The 18,171-nt window shown below is 42.6% G+C and overlaps 1 protein-coding gene across 1 annotated transcript in view; it reads left to right on the forward strand.

The window, feature by feature from the left end:
- Positions 1-18,171, forward strand: part of LOC149259704 (protein disulfide isomerase-like 1-5) — a 226,741-nt gene that overhangs the window by 62,805 nt on the left and 145,765 nt on the right. The window contains exon 3 of the mRNA XM_089419005.1: positions 17,030-17,195. Coding sequence (XP_089275131.1) covers positions 17,030-17,195 — 166 coding nt within the window. The remainder of the gene's footprint in view (positions 1-17,029; positions 17,196-18,171) is intronic.

Genomic DNA, 18,171 nt, shown 5'->3' on the forward strand with positions numbered 1-18,171 from the left:
TTTGAAACCCTAAGACAGCTGATTAATGTACAAATTTTTGGCCCCTGAAATGCCAGATTTAGCAATAACAGCAGTAATTGTTTTCAATATATCAGAAATTTTGAACTTCACTGTGAACAGAAGGAAAATCTCTCAATGTAAAGCAGAAAAGAAACTCTTAATGATTAACCCAGGGAACAATCAGCGAGGCTCTGCACAGAAAGTGCTTGCGGGAGTTGGCTGGTTCAGCCGAGAACTTCCCCGAACGCCCACAAAATTTCCTTCAAAAAATGTTTTCCTGCACATCTCAAACAACCATCAGCAAAGAGAGAGAGAAAGCTGCTAGATCTCAGGAAATAATGGAGATACCTGCCATTATTTCAGAAATCCTAGCAGCCCTCAAACCCTAGCAGGTGAACAAGATACCTGTGCTCACACTACTCTAAAAACAAGCTATGATTAATGGCTGAAAACTGAAATATGCAGAAAATTAAAGATCTCACAGCAATTCCAGAGAGCAACACCAACACGATTTTGAACCCCAAAGTCTTTTTATTAACCAGAAAAATCAGATTACAAGAGAGCTTTTTCAGTACAGACTCACAGATCAGATGATCTCAAATGACTCCCTAAGACCCTATATAAAGGAAATGATCCTAACGGCTAGTTCGAGTGATCCATGTAGAAATGATCTCGACCGTTGATGAGGATCAAGACATCTCTTGATCTCATCCGTCGATTTATTAACTTAAAATATTATTATTTTATTAGTTAGGGTTTTTGCTTCATTTTTTTTTTATTTTTTATTATTTTATTATTTTTATTCATTTTTTAATTTTTTAATTCATTTTAAAATGGATCACTGAACTAAGCCCTTTCGGAAACATCACCTAGGACCTAGGACTTAGGACTCATGAGGGGATTTAAAACATTTCTCGACCCTCAGGACACATTACATCATGACTTTTACAAAATTACATCTTAAGGGACAAACCCATTTAATACAGACCCTCACAAAACACCCAGCTCTGCGACACAACGATAATCTAGCAGATCAACATATAAGATTCTCCTAAAGTTCTGATGACAAAATCAATCCCGGCTTTGGGGTCAGGTTTGAAGGAAAACTCTGCCGATCCGTGGATCGGTGAGACAAAAAACCTTCCGGGACGTAGATTATCATCAGAAAGTTAGGTCCACCTAGGCAAATTACATACATGACTCATGTCTGCTAAGATTATTTACAGTTAAAACATGTAGGCTGGGTTTACAATCAAAAAGATCAAACTGCTGATGATGGCAGGATGGCACGGACATGCTGATCAGGTGCTGCATCTTTCTGTCAAGAAAAAACGGGGTGCACTGCATGGGTAGTTGACCAGTAGGGGTCAACAGGCTGCATTTGTGTTTATTTTCATTATTTATATGTATAAATAACTTGTTAATGAATAAACGAGTAGGTGAAATAAACCAGATAATGTAGTAGGAATTTCTGACGTGTCAGACTTAGAAATTTCAACATTGTATTAGAGCATTACAGATCACAGGAGCACTGAAGGCACCAACAATATCGGAAATATGCAACAGTAGCTGTTGTCTCGAGAGATAGAGCTGCTCCTAAGCAGAAGGCAACAGAGAAGGAGTGACGCAGAGGGCCTGCGTCATCATTTTGAGTCAGAGAGAGGGCCAACGTAGAGGCAGAGAGAGGTAGAAGAGGGTTACGAAGAGCCACGTCATCCTACTCAGCCAGGTAGGCTTGACGCAGTTGGCTAGAGGAGTGAATCAGCCTTTGCCGGGATTGCGCAGAGCTGGAAGGCTCAGATTCTTCAATTGTCGGGGCCTAGGGAGCTGTGGACAAATTGTGGAGCTGGTGGGGTGTTGTTTCTGTCGGAGCAGAACAATACCTAATAGGACAGAACTAATGTAGAGGGTTGGAGAGGAGCGGATCGATAGTTGGTAGGAAGATTTCCAATGGGGAAATCAAGACTTAGAGGGAGATTTCTAGGAGGGAAGTCGAATCTCAGTGGGTGTCCAGAAGAGGAGTGTAGATGACAATGAACGGAATGAGGGATCAGGACAGGTTGGACAAAGCCTCCAACTTTGTCATTTGGAAGGGCAGGATCCTGTTAGTCCTGGATAATCATTGCATCAAGGGCTTCACCTTGAGAACCGTGGCTATCCTAGTAGACCCAGCTGATAATGAGAAGTATGAGAATGCAATGGCAAAGGCAAAGTGCATAATCCTTGATGGGGACAAGGATCATGTTGCCGAAAAGAACACGACAAAGGAGATGTGGGATACATTGACAACATTGTATCAGGGCACTTCATGTAGTGGAAGATGCTACTAGAGAATCAACCGTGGTCGTATCAAATGTAGATGGGGGAGCAGATAGATCTATACCTCCTCAGATTGCAGAAGATTCAGGACCAACTTACTTCCATAGGACCACGTCAGATCAGGAGTTCATGGTGAGAACCGCCCTGAATGCAGTCTCCGAGGAATGCGAGACATTTGTCCAACGCATTTTGGGGAGATCTACTCTTCTAGGATGGGAAGAGATGTGCGCAACTCTTCGCCAAGAAGAGATCAGACGGTTGAGCAAGGCGTGGAGTAGCAGCAAAGGAGGTTGAATCAAGAAAGAGGAGGAGGAGGTTGCGGCTCTGGCATCTGCGGGACAGCAGGGGAAGACGAAGAAGAAGGACATCTCCAAGGTAAAGTGCTTCCATTGTGGGGAGCTGGGTCATTATGCAACCCGGTGTCCCAAGAAGAAGAATAAGGGAGAGGTTTCTGACTCCAAGGTAGCTCTGGCTAAGGCGGAGAAAGAAGACGAGACTGATGACGACCGTGCCATGAGTGCTCATGCACCTTTAGAGAAGAGGTGGGGTGACATCGAGATGTAGTAAGGAGCACTACAAAAGATGAGGGGTAGAATCCTTGAGGTGCCCAAACTCTTGGATCATATTCGCCTATGGGAGCCCCGAATGACAATAGCAGGATGACGGATGTCAGTAGAAGCAAGATGTGATTAAGTGACAAGGCAGTGCGAGTGCAGAGGTCTGTAGTAGCGTAGTGGGGGTTGCAACAATGCGAGAGGCACATTAGAGGTTGCAGCGGTGCGAGAGGCACAATGGAGGTTACAACAGTGCGAGAGGCACAAAGGTGGTTGCAGTAGTGCAAAGGCAGCAATGGGAGCACTAGATAGCAGCAGGGGTAGCTTCAGCATCAGGAGGCTTCCAGACTGACAAGGATGTCAAAGTTTTGGGTAGATCAGTTACTTACTTTTGGCTAACTCAGTTGTAGTGCAATAGTTATCAGTGGTAGTGCTATGGGCAACATGATGCAGAATGTTGAGAGGGAGTTGCAGTACAGATGTAGTAGTGGCAGTGGCAGAGCCATGGGCAGCGGTACAAGAGGCAACAGTGTAGTGGATGTAGGGAAACAGGCCTAGCATTAGTACAGGTACCGATGCTGGAGGATTAGTGTGATGTTCAGTGGTGGAGCATTACTAGAGCACATTCCTTACTAATAGTGAGTGTTGATTTGTGGTAGCGTCGAATGTGCTGTAGCCATGAAAATTGGTGTAGAGGCTAAAGCACATGAGATCTTTAAGACCCTGAAATGGTTTGGGGAAATTCCACCTTGTTAGATAGATATTAAAATAATTAATATTTTTAATGGGGTTCCTAAGTCTAAACTTAGGAAAATTAAAATATTAATGGGTATTAATATAAAACTGGTTGAGAATGTTCTAAAATACATGGATCAAACCAAATCTTATCTTAGCTGTTGATTAGAGACTTAATCTCGACCGTTGAAGACTCAACAGGAAAAATATAAGAGGAGGCTTGAGGGTCATTTAGAGACACATCAAGATGGATTAGTCAGTTCGATTTTTCTGGGGCGGGGTTTGCTGAGAAAATTCGAACAAGTGATCTGTTACAATGAGGGGCAATGAGTACATAGCAGAGAGACAGAGATAGTGCTTGAGGGTCAGTGCAGTGACCAGAGAGGCTGACACAGAGGCAGCTAGAGACTACGCAGATGCTGAGGGACCTACCTGGGTGACGCAGAAGGCCAAAGAGCTGATGTAGTGAGGTAGAAGGTTGATGTAGAGAGTTCTAGAGCTACTCTGAGGCTAGCAGGGCTGACGGAGAGCCTTGGAGAAGCACCAGAAGGATTTTCATGGGGCAAACTTGCTGAATATCTGTCCCCGAGAAGAGGTATTACTGCCGTGTAAAGTTCTGTGTTGGGTGAGCCAGTTTGGCACCGTAGTTGTACTTAAGAAATCTGCATAATAATAAAACCCTCAGAACGGCTGCACCGTTTTTCCCGCATTGGGTTTTTCCTGGGACGATTGTCAAAAAATAACAGTGTCCCTTATGTGTTTGTGTAGTATTTCAGTTGCTGATCTGTATATGAGTGAATGCTGCATTTGTGTTTATTTTCAGTATTTATATGTATAAATAACCTGTTAATGAATAAACAAGTAGGTGAAATAAACCAGATAATTCAGTAGGAATTTCTGACATGACAGACTTTGAAATTTCAACATAAAGTATGTTGACCAAGATTAGGGAGAATGGTCTGACAAAAGACAATCATTCTTCTTGTGTCAAGTATTTTGACTAAAATTAGGAAGAATGGTGTTAGAGGCCTAGAATCACTTAGTTGAGTGGGTGCCCTTCAACATTAGGGTCAAAGTACTCTTTAGATAGTTGAGAGCCTATTTAGCATTAGGCCCAAAATTACTTAGGTAGAGTGTGGCCCTGGAGTTTCACCACAAGTCAAAGAGATTGACCAGGATGATGGTGAACCGGGACTAGTCAGTATACCATGGGTCAGAGGCACCGACTAGAATCATGGTGACTAGTTGATGTACCATGTATTAGGAGTACCGACCAGGATTATGGTGAGGATACACCATAGGTCAGAGGCACCGATCGAAATTATTTTAACTTGTTGATGCTGATGATTTACGATGTGTCATAATTGTTGACTAGGATTATGGTAATGAAATGATGTTGGTGTTGATAATGAATTGTTATAACCTTTTCTTAGAGAAATTTGTCAACATGAGAACATTTAGATAGTCATTATGAATACCTCCTTAGCTATGAGGGAGTGTTGAATTTTTGTAGCTCTTGTCGATATCCATAATTAATATTTTAGCCCTTCATGTATTTGTAATGATAAATATAAAACATGTTCTACATGCTATTGTCAATAGAGAAATTTTAAGGCATGTCCTTCATGTCCTTTTTAAAAGAGATAAATTTGAATTTTTGGATCCAAAACAAGCCAAGTCGGCCCTCCTCCTAGTCAATTTTGTTAGGCGTAATGCATGGGTGAAGAAACTTAGGAAAAGTGGGTCGATGTGCATCTTAGTGGAATGTGGGGGCCACTCACCCACAAATAATATGCACTCCATGGTAAGCAATTCTTTTTTCCTAAGTAAGGTTGATATTAGAGATGGGACCTGTTGTCGCGCGGATTGACACGACAACCCTCAGACCGGGGGCTGTCACTCTGATCCCCGATCCCTCCGTTTAAGCCTGTCTCCCGCGGCTAAGGGGGGTAGACCCTGAGAGATGATGAAGACCAACTGTCGACCAGTTGGTTGGGAGACACGAGACACGATATGATAAGCACTAGATGGACTTGATTAATTTGGCAGACCAGTGCCTTAAGAGATTGTTATTTAAACGATTACTTGTTAGATGATATAGAAACATAAACCGTGAACAGCAATCATTTGTCATCAGCTAAATCACAATGCTCTTAGAATGACCAAGACGATATCCAGCAACTGGGAATTTTGAAAAGATAAATGCTTTAAACCACCATGAGAGTCATAAATCATTAACCAGATATCATATTTCGTGTCTCGACTTGAAAACATGATAATTCCCGAAAAAATAACTAGATCTGACAAAATTTTTCAAATTATATTATAAAAAATGAAAATCTAAAAAAATTATGAAACCTAAAACCTAGAATCTAAACAAAATTAAATCGAAATTCTAAGAAAATATTATACACAAATCCTAAACTAACAAAACTTAAATCTTCTTGCATTTAAATTAAAATCTAATATTATCAAAGCCTAAGTCCTTTTATTTTATTTTTTATTTTTCATATAATAAAAATCTATATAAAAGAAAACGATTTACTATAAAAATTAAAATCTACAAATTAAAATCTAAGGAAAACTTAACTCTAAAACATAAAATTAAAATCTATATAAAACAAAATTATGCAAATATTAAATCGAAACCTGAACTATGCTAACCTACGATGTAAAACGTTGAAAACCTAAAAAATAAAATCGTGACCATAGCTATAGCATACGATACAAATAAATAAAAAAAACGAGTGATTACCCTAGCCTGAAGCGTAAAACATTAAAACAGCGAAACATTACCTGAGCGTTTGTAAATAGAACGATAAACTCTTGCCCGGTGATGGATGTCTTGCGATTTCCAGCTCTCGACGCGGGGTTTTCGACGGCAATAAGAAAAATTCGAGCACGCAGAAAGGAACGGCGAGTTCAATTTACCTGCTACTGACTGTCGGCGGCCACAAAAGAATTCAAAACCATTTTTGCAGGGTTATCTCGCCTGACTGATGCACGCGTTTCTCTTTTGATGGCGGCAGGAGGAAAAATAAAAATCGATTTAAGCTGGGCTTTCGATTTTCAACTGAGCACTGATTATTGGAGTTTAGACGCACTGCAACCACCGATAAATTGACAAATGCCGAAATTCCAAAGTCGTATCCCGTTTATAAATCGATGGATTTTAGATTTGAAGCCACTGTTTGTCAGCGTTGAGGAATACTGGGCACTTCTTAGCAAAGGATTACAGGTTCGCATGCGGTTATGAGACTCAAGGACGCAGCACGCAGGCAGCAACATACGCTCTCAATTTCTTCCCACGCAAGCAGACAAAATGACTTCCGTATACCCTTCATGTATTGCTTGGCCGTTGCTGTAAAAATTTAAATTTGCTTCATGTACAGGTGACGTCCAGAATCAATTTGCAGTTTTTGAAGGCAAGTAGACCATGGGTAATTCGAACTGTGACCTGAAAACAATGAAACAGGCAACCAGAACCTGGAAACAATAAAAATAAATAAAACCCTAATGAAAAATCTGTATAAAGCAAAAATTTCGAAACCCTAGATTAGCTGATTAATGTACAGATTTTTGGCCCCTTAACAGCCAGATTCAACAATGAGCACAGGAATATTTTAAAGAAATAAAGATTTCAGATTTTCACTGTGAAGAACTTCAGAAAATCTCTCATGCAAATTAGAAAAATAAACCGAATGATAGACCCAGGATCAAATCCAACTGGGCTCAGCAAAAAATGCTTGCGGGAGTTGGCTGGTTCAGCCGAGAACTTCCCCGAACGCCCACAAATTTCCTTCAGAAAGGGTTTTCTGCACAACTCAAAACAACCATCAGTAAAGAGGGCAAAAATGCTGCTAGATCTCAAAAAGTAATGGAGATACCTGCCATTACTTCAGAAACCCTAACAACACTCAAACCCTAGCAAGTGAGCAAGATACCTGTGCTCACAATACTCTACAATTAGCTATTATTAATGGCTGAAAATAAAATATGCAGAAAATTAAACAATCTCACAGCATTTCAAGAGAGTAACACCAGCAAGATATGGACCCCAAAGTCTTCTTTTATTAACCAGAAACAGATTTACAAGAGAGCTTCCTCAGTACCAGACTCACAGATCCCATTATCTGAAATGACCCCTAGGACCCTATTTAAAGGAAATGATCCCAACGGCTAGTTCGAGTGATCCATGTCGAAATGATCTTGATCGTCGATGAGGATCAAGACATCTCTTAATCTCATCTGTCGATTTATTAAAAAATGATATTTTGCATGCATTCACTTAAAATATTATTATTTTATTATTTTAGGGTTTTTGCTCTATTTTATAATTTTTTATTGCTTTTTATTTATTTCATTTTTAAAATTTTTAACTTTTATTTATTTTATTATTTTATTATTTTCTCAAATGGATCATCGAACTAAGCCTTTGGAAACATCACCTAGGACCTAGGACTTAGGACTCATGAGGGGATTTAAAACATTTTTCAACCCTCAAGACACATTACATCATGACTTTTACAATTTACATCTTAAGGGGACAAACCCACTTAACATAGACCCTCATAAACCACCCAGTTCTGCGACACAACTATAATCTAGCAGATTAACACACTAGGATTCTCCTAAAGTTCTAATAACAAAATGCATCCTGGCTTTGGGGTCAGGCTGAAGGAAAACTCTGCTGATCGTAGATCGGTGAGACGAAAAACCTTCCGGGACGTAGATTATCATTAGAAAGTTAGGTCCACCTAGGCAACTTTACATACATGACTCTGATCTGCTAAGATTATTTACATTTCATACATGCAGACTGGGTTTACAATTAAACTGATCAAGCTGCTGATGACTGTAGGCTGGCACGGACACGTCGTTCAGGTGCTACCCCTTTCTGCCAAGAAAAGAGGGGGGTGTACTGCATGGGTAGTTGACCGGTAGTGGTCAACAGGACCCACATGAGACTCAAGGCCAACAAGCATAAATAGGAGAAGACGAGCAACATTTGGGGCCTTTTGACAATTTGAAAACTCATTGTTGCTTTGGCTGTTCAGCTGAGCTACAACGTGCTGCTTAGCACAAGAGCTTCCCAAGGAGTGAAGCTCACCCTTTCTTCGGTGGACCTCGAGTGCCACCCTAGGAAGGTCTTCCTTTTCATTTGGAGACAGAGAGAGACATATCCCACAGGGAATCACGCTGTCTGGGTTCAACAGGGACACAATAGAGAAAGCCACGCAGTCTTGGAGGAGTAAAGGTGTTGGGAATTGGGTGTGAAGTGTTGTTAGAGTATTTCTTGACCAATTTCCAGCCTAGAAGAGTGAATCTTCAGTAGAAGAGGGAGCATAAAACTGAGAATGTTTTCTGTGCTCTAAGAATTGTGTTATCCCCTACAGGACTGCGTAGTCATTGGTGCGGGTTGTCTAAGGGGAGTCTTGGTTGGAGGATTGAGGTGTTGGGTTGCTGGGATTTTGGCTGGAGGCTTATTTAGAGGGTATTTCTAGCATTTTGTGAGGAAGAAACAAAAAACTCAGCTACAGGTGCAAATTTCTGGTTTTGGAGGAGGGCCAAGTTGTGGGAGGCCAGATTTGGAGGGTCAAAATAGGAAAAACCCTTTCTGGGTTTTTGGCAAGGAGTCCACCCCTAATTTTACAGAATTTTTTGGGCAGTTTTGAGGGGGAAAATTAGGGCCTGAAGTCAGCCAATAGTGCAGAAACATAGGGCCAACACAGTTTTCTGGAGAGCAACACTTCTATAACAGTTGGGCACTTTTGTACTGATCACCTGAGGCTTGTAGCTTGGCTTGTGCAAGCCCATGTGCACTTCTATTGTACTCCAACAATTATACTTAATAAAAATTGGCCAGTGGGGTGTTCCAGGCAAAATTTCTGTTATGTGTGTTTACTGAGTAAATTTTTGTTTTGAAATTATTGCATGTCTTTGTTATCACTGCAAATTTTCCATTAGGAATATTGTAATGGTATTAGAGCATGTTCTTGGCCAGGGTGGGGAACAGGAGCAGGTGATGCTACCTAGATACCAAGGAGTAGTCTTCCAGAGAGGCCATGGTAGAGGTAGAGGCAGGGGTCGAGGTAGAGACGAGATCCCAAACTCGTTTTCAAACACCAAGGTGGAGAACTATAGATGTGGGATGGGCAATCAGGTGGACAATGAGCAACCCATGCCAATGGGTGAGAACCAAGTTTTGGAGGAGCTGCTGAGGATAAATTAACAGATGTTGAGGCAAGGGAAGCTCATGATGGACATGATGTAGCAGGTTATGGGGCTGCCAACGAGTGGAAGGCCAAAGGGAGAGCCTCAAGGTGATGGGGGTTCTAGAGAAGGAGGGGGCAACTGTACTTATCAACCCCCACATACTGCCCAGCATGGGCAGGTTGGCCGTCCTACTTTGCCTCATTTTTTGGAGTAGGCCCAACCGGAGAGGGAGCCAAACCCAGTTACAGATTTGGTCCGCTTAGTTGCATCTGGTATTGATGAGTATGAGGGGTTGGATTTGCGGATTAAGCGGGTGATGTTTTTTGGGGAGTACATTCACCTCAAGGAGAGGCGTACTACAGGGGCTAGAGCCCACTATAGAGGGTGAACATCCAACCAGGTTATGCAGAAGATAGCAGGGAAGGTTACACTTCCAAACTTTGATGGGTCGACAAAGATTTCGGCCAAGGCATGGTTCCAAAGCTAGACACGTATTTCCACCTGAACCCCATGCTATATGGTTTGCTACTCTTCACTTGGAGGGGGATGCCCAAGAGTGGTGGTATCATGGACTAATCACATTGGGACACATCGATATCACCACTTACAGAGATTTCACCCAGAGCCTGCTGGAGAGGTTCGAGAGGAAAGACCCCAAGTTGCATTTTAGGGAGTTAGCCCATCTGAAGCACACTAACAACGCAGAGGCTTACATTACGGAGTTCCAAAGACTAGTAGTGATGTGACATACATCTTAGAGGCCCGACTGATCATGCTATTTGTGGAGGGGCTTGCTGAGCCTTTGCGTGGTTGGGTGAGGGCTTACAAACCCACATCACTTCCGGATGCTATCTCCAGGATTCGGGATATGATTGATGTAGTGCTGAAGACCTGGGATTTTGTTCGCGCTAGACCGACGACCCCACAAGGGAACCGAAACACTAGGCCACCATAGCGGGATGGAGGACGTGGCCAGATGGATGATGAGACCCAAAGAGACCTTAGGAGGAGGAGGTTGTGTTTCACATGCCAGGAACCTTGGACACCTGGGCACAAGTGCACCAAGGGTAAGGCCCATTTCATTGAGGTGTATTTAGACAGTGAGCCAGATGAGGAGTCCGAGATGGGAGCCGAGCAGGGAGATGAGGGAGGACAGTCTTAAAGAGGGCCACCACCACCACACGTAGAGTAGGATTGTTTGCGTCATTTGGGGGAGTCCTTGCTTCACTTCGGGGAGTGCCGAAGTACTTGACACGTAGGATCACGGGGACAATACAGGGGCAACGAGTTAGTGGATAGTGTGGCCACCCACAACTTTATTGTAGCTTAGATGGTGGAGCGTAGGGGCATCCAGATAGAGATGTTTGAGGGTTTCTCTATTCTGGTGCCAGGAGACTGGACCATGCAGTGCACGAAGTATGTTCCTGGGTTGACTGTGAGGATGGGGAACTACTCGCTCACTGATGACTTTTTTGTAGTTGATGTCCTAGACACCAACGTGGTGTTGGGTGTTCAGTGGTTGTATTTATTGGGGAGGGTCACCGTTGATTGGCAGAAGTTGGAGATGGAGTTTATGGGGCCAGATGGGAAGTTGGTGTTATTGAGGGGAATTCATTATTATCCACCACAAACAGTTTCAACTCACTGGATGGAGACCAATCTACGACATGGAGACATAGAGTGGGTAGTTGAGTTGAGGATCTCGAAGACAGGGGTTCTGAAACAGTGTGTGCATCCAGACATATTGGCCTTGTTGGAGAGGCACCAGGGGGTTTTTGGGGAGATCCCACTAGGTAGACAACCATATCGTGGGTTTGAGCACACCATTGAGTTGGAGGATGGAGTGAACGTAGTCATCACCACCCTCTATAGGCACCCAAAGGCCTATAAGGACGAGATGGAGAGGGCCATCCAGGTGTTGTCGAGGTTGGGTCACATCAGGCCTAGCTCGAGTCCCTTCGCTTCTTCTGTGGTGTTGGTGACGAAGAAGGATGGGACACTATGCATGTGTACTGACTAGGGGGCCCTCAATAAGAAAACATTGAAGAACATATATCCCATCTCACGCATTGGTGAGTTGATGAATGAGCTTAGAGGGGCAAAATACATCTCTAAGATAGATCTGCGCTCGAGATATCATCAGATTTGGGTAGGGAGCAGGACATTCCTAAGACTCTCTTCCATTGGCACTATGGACATTTAGAGTTCTTGGTGATGCTTTTTGGGCTAACCAATGCTCCGACTACATTCCAGTCATGCATGAACCACATGTTTCGTGGGCTGTTGAGATGTTTTGTCCTTGTTTTCTTTGACGACATACTCATTTATAACCGGATTTGGGAGGAGCACCTTCAACACTTGGAGGTAGTGCTTCGCATACTTGAGGGGCAACAACTGTATGCGAAGATGTCCAAATGTGAATTTGGACTAACATAGATGTTGTACCTTGGGCATGTGATTGGGGAGGATGGAGTGAAGGTACACTAGAAGTTCAAATCCATACTGGATTGGCCCACACCCAGGAACGTGACAGAGTTGAGGGGGTTCCTGGGCATTTGCACATACTATAGGAGATTCGTGAGGGGATTCTCACAGCTTGCAGTACCCCTCACCGATTTGACAAAAGGGGAGCTTTTGAGTGGACGTAGGTGGCACAGGAGGCCTTTAAGCGCCTCAAGAGGGTTATGAGCAATTGCCCTGTCTTAGCTTTACTGGATTTCACGCGGTCCTTTGTGTTGGAGTGTGATGCTTCAGGTGAGGGAGTTGGGGCCGTGTTGACACAGGGAGGCCATCCTATTGCATTCGAGAGTAGGAAGCTGCTACCCCATGAGCGGTTGTACTCGGTGTATGACAAGGAGATGTTGGCCGTGATGCATGCACTGGCCAAATTCAGGCAATATTTGGTGGGCAACCGGTTCAAGGTGAAGACTGATCACAACAGTCTTCGGTTTTTCTTGGAGCAACAATCATTAGAGGAGAGACAACAAAAATGGGTGAGTAAGCTCCAGGCTTACGATTTTGAGATCGAGTATGTGAAGGGCAAGCATAACATGGTGGCAGATGCCCTCCCTAGGAGGCCCGTAGTACTATCTTTGATGAACCTTATGCATGACTGGAAGGCTCAACTCTTGGTTGAGTACTCCAAAGCCAGGTAGGCTTGCGAGGTTTTGGATGGCACCCACAGGGATGACAGATTTCGGGTGATGGATGTTGTGATCTACTACAAAGACATGATATATTTGGTGCTAGGATCTCAGCTTAAGGAGAGGATTATGTAGGCAGCTCACGATTCCCTCTTAGCAGGACACCTAGGCTTCCTCAAGACATATTGTGCTATTAGAGAGAGATTTTCATGGCGGGGGCTCAAGGGGGGTGTGTTGAGGCACATGCGGCAGTGCGTAGGCTATCAAAGGAATAAGGTGGAGCTGTTACATCCCGTCGGTTTATTACATCCGCTACCCATTCCTGAGAGGAAGTGGGAGAGTGTGTCCATGGACTTTATCATGGGGCTCTTTGTTGTGCAGGGGCGAGATTGCATTTATGTGGTGGTCGACAGATTGGCCAAGTTTGCCCATTTCTTTGCCATCTCATCGAGATCTTTAGCCTCCCAAGTGGTCGAGTTATTCTTTCGGGAGATCTTCTGATTACATGGACTCCCCAAGACCATTGTTAGTGACAGGGACAATAGGTTTATGGGGCTTTCTGGCAGGAGTTGTTCTGGTTGGTGGGGATGGAGCTTACACCCAGCACTAGCTATCACCCCCAGATAGATGGGCAGACCGAGATCGTGAACAAGTGGTTGGAGGGGTACCTACGCAACTATGTGACGGGCCAACAGAGAGCGTGGGTCAAGTGGCTTCATCTAGGAGAGTTTTGCTACAATACCACTTATCATATGTCGATTGGTATGTCTCCTTTCCAAGCACTTTATGGATATGATGCACTCTCTTTTTCTGACATGATGTTTGGAGATAGTAGGGCCCCAGGGGCAAAGGATTGGGTTCAAGAGAGCTAGGAGATTCTCCGAGCTCTCAAGAACAACTTGCAGGTGGCTCAAAATCAACAAAAGATGTATGTTGATAAGCACAGAGTGGAGAGACAGTTTGAGGTAGGGGACATGGTCTACCTACGCTTGCAGCCATATAGACAATCTTCACTTAAGCAAAAGGGGGCAGAAAAACTTCGATCTCGGTTTTATGGGCTGTATAAGGTGGTCAGGAGGGTTGGAGAGGTGGCTTATGAGTTGGAGCTACCTTCAGAGAGCCGGATCCACAATGTGTTCCATGTCTCATGCCTGAAAAAGGCATTGGGGCAGCAGGTTACAACAACGACTAAGTTGCCTCCCTTGGATGATGAGGGGCACTTGGTTTTGACACTTGAGTTCATATTGAACACCCAGGAAAGGAGGTTGAGGAACAGGGTGATCAGGGAGCACTTGGTCAAATGGAAGGATTTGCTAGAGGAGGATGCTAAATAGGAGAGTAAACAGATTTTGCAACATCCGGCTTTGCAGTTCCTTGGGGTCAAGCAACATCTGGGAGGGGAAGACTATAATGTCCCCTCCTAATTATTTTCCAAAGCTGAGAGGAACAATTTTGTCAATTTTGTCATTTTTGCCCTAATGCAAATTTTGGTGAAGAAACTTAGGAAAAGTGGGTCGATGTGCATCTTAGTGGAATGTGGGGGCCACTCACCCACAAATAATACGCACCCCATGGTAGGCAATTCAATTTTCCTAAGTAAGGTCAAAATTAGAGATGAGACCCACATGAGACTCGAGGCTAGCAAGCATAAATAGGAGAAGAGGAGCAACATTTGGGGCCTTTTGACAATTTGAAAACTCATTGTTGCTTTGGCTGTTCAGCGGAGCTACACATTGCTGCTTAGCACAAGAGCTTCCCAAGGAGTGAAGCTCACCCTTTCTTCAGTGGGCCTCGAGTGCCACCCTAGGAAGGTCTACCTTTTCATTTGGAGACAGAGGGAGACATATCCCACAGGGAATCACACTGTCTGGGTTCAGCAGGGACACAGTAGAGAAGCTCCACAATCTTGGAGGAGCAGAGGTGTTGGGAATTGGGTGTGAAGTGTTGCCGGAGTATTTCTTGACCAATTTCCAGCCTAGAGGAGTGAATCTTCAGCAAGAGAGGGAGCTTAACACTCAGAATGTTCTTTGTGCTCAAAGGACTGCGTCATCCCCTACAGGATTGCGTAGTCATTGGTGTGGGTTGTCCAAGGGGAGTCTTGGCTGGAGGATTGAGGAGTTGGGTCGTTGGGATTTTGGTTGGAGGCTTATTTAGAGGGTATTTCTAGCATTTTGTGAGGAAGAAACAACAAACTCAGCTACAGGTGCAGATTTTTGGTTTTGGAGGAGGGCCAAGCTGTGGGAGGCCGAATTTGGAGGGTCAAAACTAGGGAAAACCCTTTCTGGGTTTTTGGCAAGGAGTCCATCCCTAATTTTACAGAATTTTTTGGGGAGTTTTGAGGTGGCAAATCAGGGTCTGAAGTCAGCCAGCAGTGCAGAAACATAGGGCCAGTGCAGTTTTCTAGAGAGCAGCACTTCTACAACAGTTGGACACTTTTGTACTGATCACCTGAGGCCAGGTGCACTCCTTCCATCTTCTATTGTACTCCAACAATTATACTTAATAAAAATTGGCCAATTGGGTGTTCCGGGCAGAATGTTTGTTATATGTCTGTTTACTGAGTAAATTTCGGTTTTGAAATTATTGCATGTCTTTGTTATCACTGCAAATTTTCCATTAGGAATATTACATAACAAATGCATGAGGATTGTTAGTGTCTGAACCTTTTTAGGGTCTCTTCCTTTCTACTAAGAACAGACCTTTTTCCAAGCAACCATGTTGCCTGTTCTGCTTGGTTAGATTCCATGATTTGTGTTTCCCTGTTTTTGATCTGGATCTGTCTCAGAAACAGCCAGGATCCAGCCCTGATACATATTGATATCTACAAATAGCCAAGATATGGTCATCATCCATATGATATTGAAATCGTGGTCTGTCTTGTCCCAAAAAGGAAAAAAGTAAAAAAGATTAAAGCAAAAAAGTCATGAATGGTTGTATGAAATACAGGCAATGTATACACTGTGTGAATGGCAGCAAAAAATCATGAACAGTTTCCCTGTACTGTACTCACTTCATGAATGATTATATGAAATATATGCACTTTATGCAATGCATGCAGCAATCTTGAATAGTTGCCATGTATGCACTATTTACATATCAGATTTAAAGGTGAATAATTAATGGAAACTCTCTTCGTGTTATATTTTCAAATCAATGAATGGTTTTAAAATTGATTTTTTTATGTTTCTTTTCATGGATATATATATATATATATATATATATATATTGACGGAATAATCTCACACCAACCTCACACATTTAAGTGAAGAACAGGGGTGCACATATATATATATATATTGCTATTGAAGGAATAATCTCACCCCAACCTCACACATACATGTGAAGAATGGGGTTGCAGGTATCATGCTAGTTTCCCTGAAATTTCTGAATGGAAAGCGGATCAACTGCCTGCTGCATAGGTGGCTGGTAACCCCAAAGGACTCTCTGAGATCTGATTTTGAGAACTCTATAAAATTAGCACAAAAGCATTAACCAATCAAGCTAACCCTTGGGGTTATATATGTATATATGTATAAAATTTGTTGTATCTATACCAATTTCAGTGTAACTTAGCTAGGCGATAATCTTTTCATGGATTTCAATTTGATTGGTGATAGTTCAATTTTATGTTTTGTAGATTTTGATTTTGTGAAAGTGAACTCCAACAGGAGTTTGAAAAGGAACTTAAAATATATCCAAGGAAATGTTTTCTACATCCCTGAATATAGATTGCCTCAAAAAATTAATAAAATTGAGGACATTCTATGTATGCAAATCATTAGCGTAAATGTGGTCTTTTATTCCCTCATAGCATGTGATCAATTAACACATTTGATGCCAAAGGCATGCATTTTATTTTCTTTGGAGACATACTATGCTCTTTGGACCTTCTTAAAACTCATGTAACAAAGGTTAGTAATTTGCATGCCCGACAGGAAAGTTGACTATTTAGTATTTATTGAATGATCAATTGTGATTTTGCCATTCGGGACACTTGAAAATTTATGCTATAGGTTTGTACTTGGTGCTCTGGATTATTGCTTAACATGGGCGAATTTGCAGGGGGTTGCTTATGAAGAATTTGTTAAAGCAGCTATGGAAGACAATGATGTTCAGTTTGTTGAAGTCAACAAGGTAGAAGTTGCTACATTTCTCAGTCCGGAGATAAGTGGCCTACCTTATTCACTTGGTCTTATAAAGAGTGAACCAGAAAAAAGTGTTTTATTTGGTAAGTTTTAAATTCAAGGTTAAGATTCCTTTTCTAGTTCTATCACCTAAGTCAACCAAGAAATATTGTGAATCAGATAATGTTATGGTTGACTTCCTCAATCTTTGTAGTTTTGACTATCGAGATGCTTTCTTTCAAGTGAAATGCAGTGTGGCTGTTTCATTTTGCCTCCCTAAAAGTCTGGGGTTCATTTAATAGTGAAATTCATATACAGTATACCAAAAGGTGGTCAGCCAGATGGTGATAGCTCCTCTGTTATGTTCCCTTCCAGGAAAAGGATAAATATACATAAAAGAATGACACCCATTTCTGGATTTTTTTTGTCTTAGGTAACTATTGAACAATTACCATAACGATGTTTTAAAAAGCTTACTTGAGTATAAAAAACAGTACTACAGAAGAGATAGGCTGACCTGCATTTGTGGTAAATTACAATGGCAGTTGCGCTGACCAGGCTGGCTTTATAAAACACCCCCTTAACCTCACCGATAACCAGAGGTGGTTACCTTGCTAACCCGATTTCTGATGTGCAGTTATGAAAATGGGGTCACAATTTTCGATATACATATATATAGTAAAGCTCTCCAAACCCTAGCTAGGGAAACCATCATTTATATCCAGATTTGGTTGCTCCATAAAGATCCTCAATAAGCTAGCATACACCGACAAGTCCTGTTTGGCACCTTCACTTGTCTCACACAAGTGAGCAAGATCATCTCCCTCTAGATTTTCGAAATAAAGCACTCCAAGTCGTAATAGGATTTTCAAATGCCATAACACCCTAGTATTCTTCTCTCACAGGAACTGCTTGCTCCTCTAATACCATACCCTACCTTATTGCTTGTCAATGTCAAAGTCAACAACACAGAAATTCATGGGACTGAGGCTCACAACAACGTAATGTTGTAAGAGCTCGAAACAAAGTGCTCTATCTGTATCAGGATTAGCATACATTCTCCTATTGCTGTGCCCTACA

This window comes from Pinus tabuliformis, chromosome 6 (genome assembly GCF_031772625.1).
Source record: "Pinus tabuliformis cultivar Carrire ecotype Pingquan chromosome 6, CPIR1, whole genome shotgun sequence".
Lineage (NCBI taxonomy): Eukaryota > Viridiplantae > Streptophyta > Pinopsida > Pinales > Pinaceae > Pinus > Pinus tabuliformis.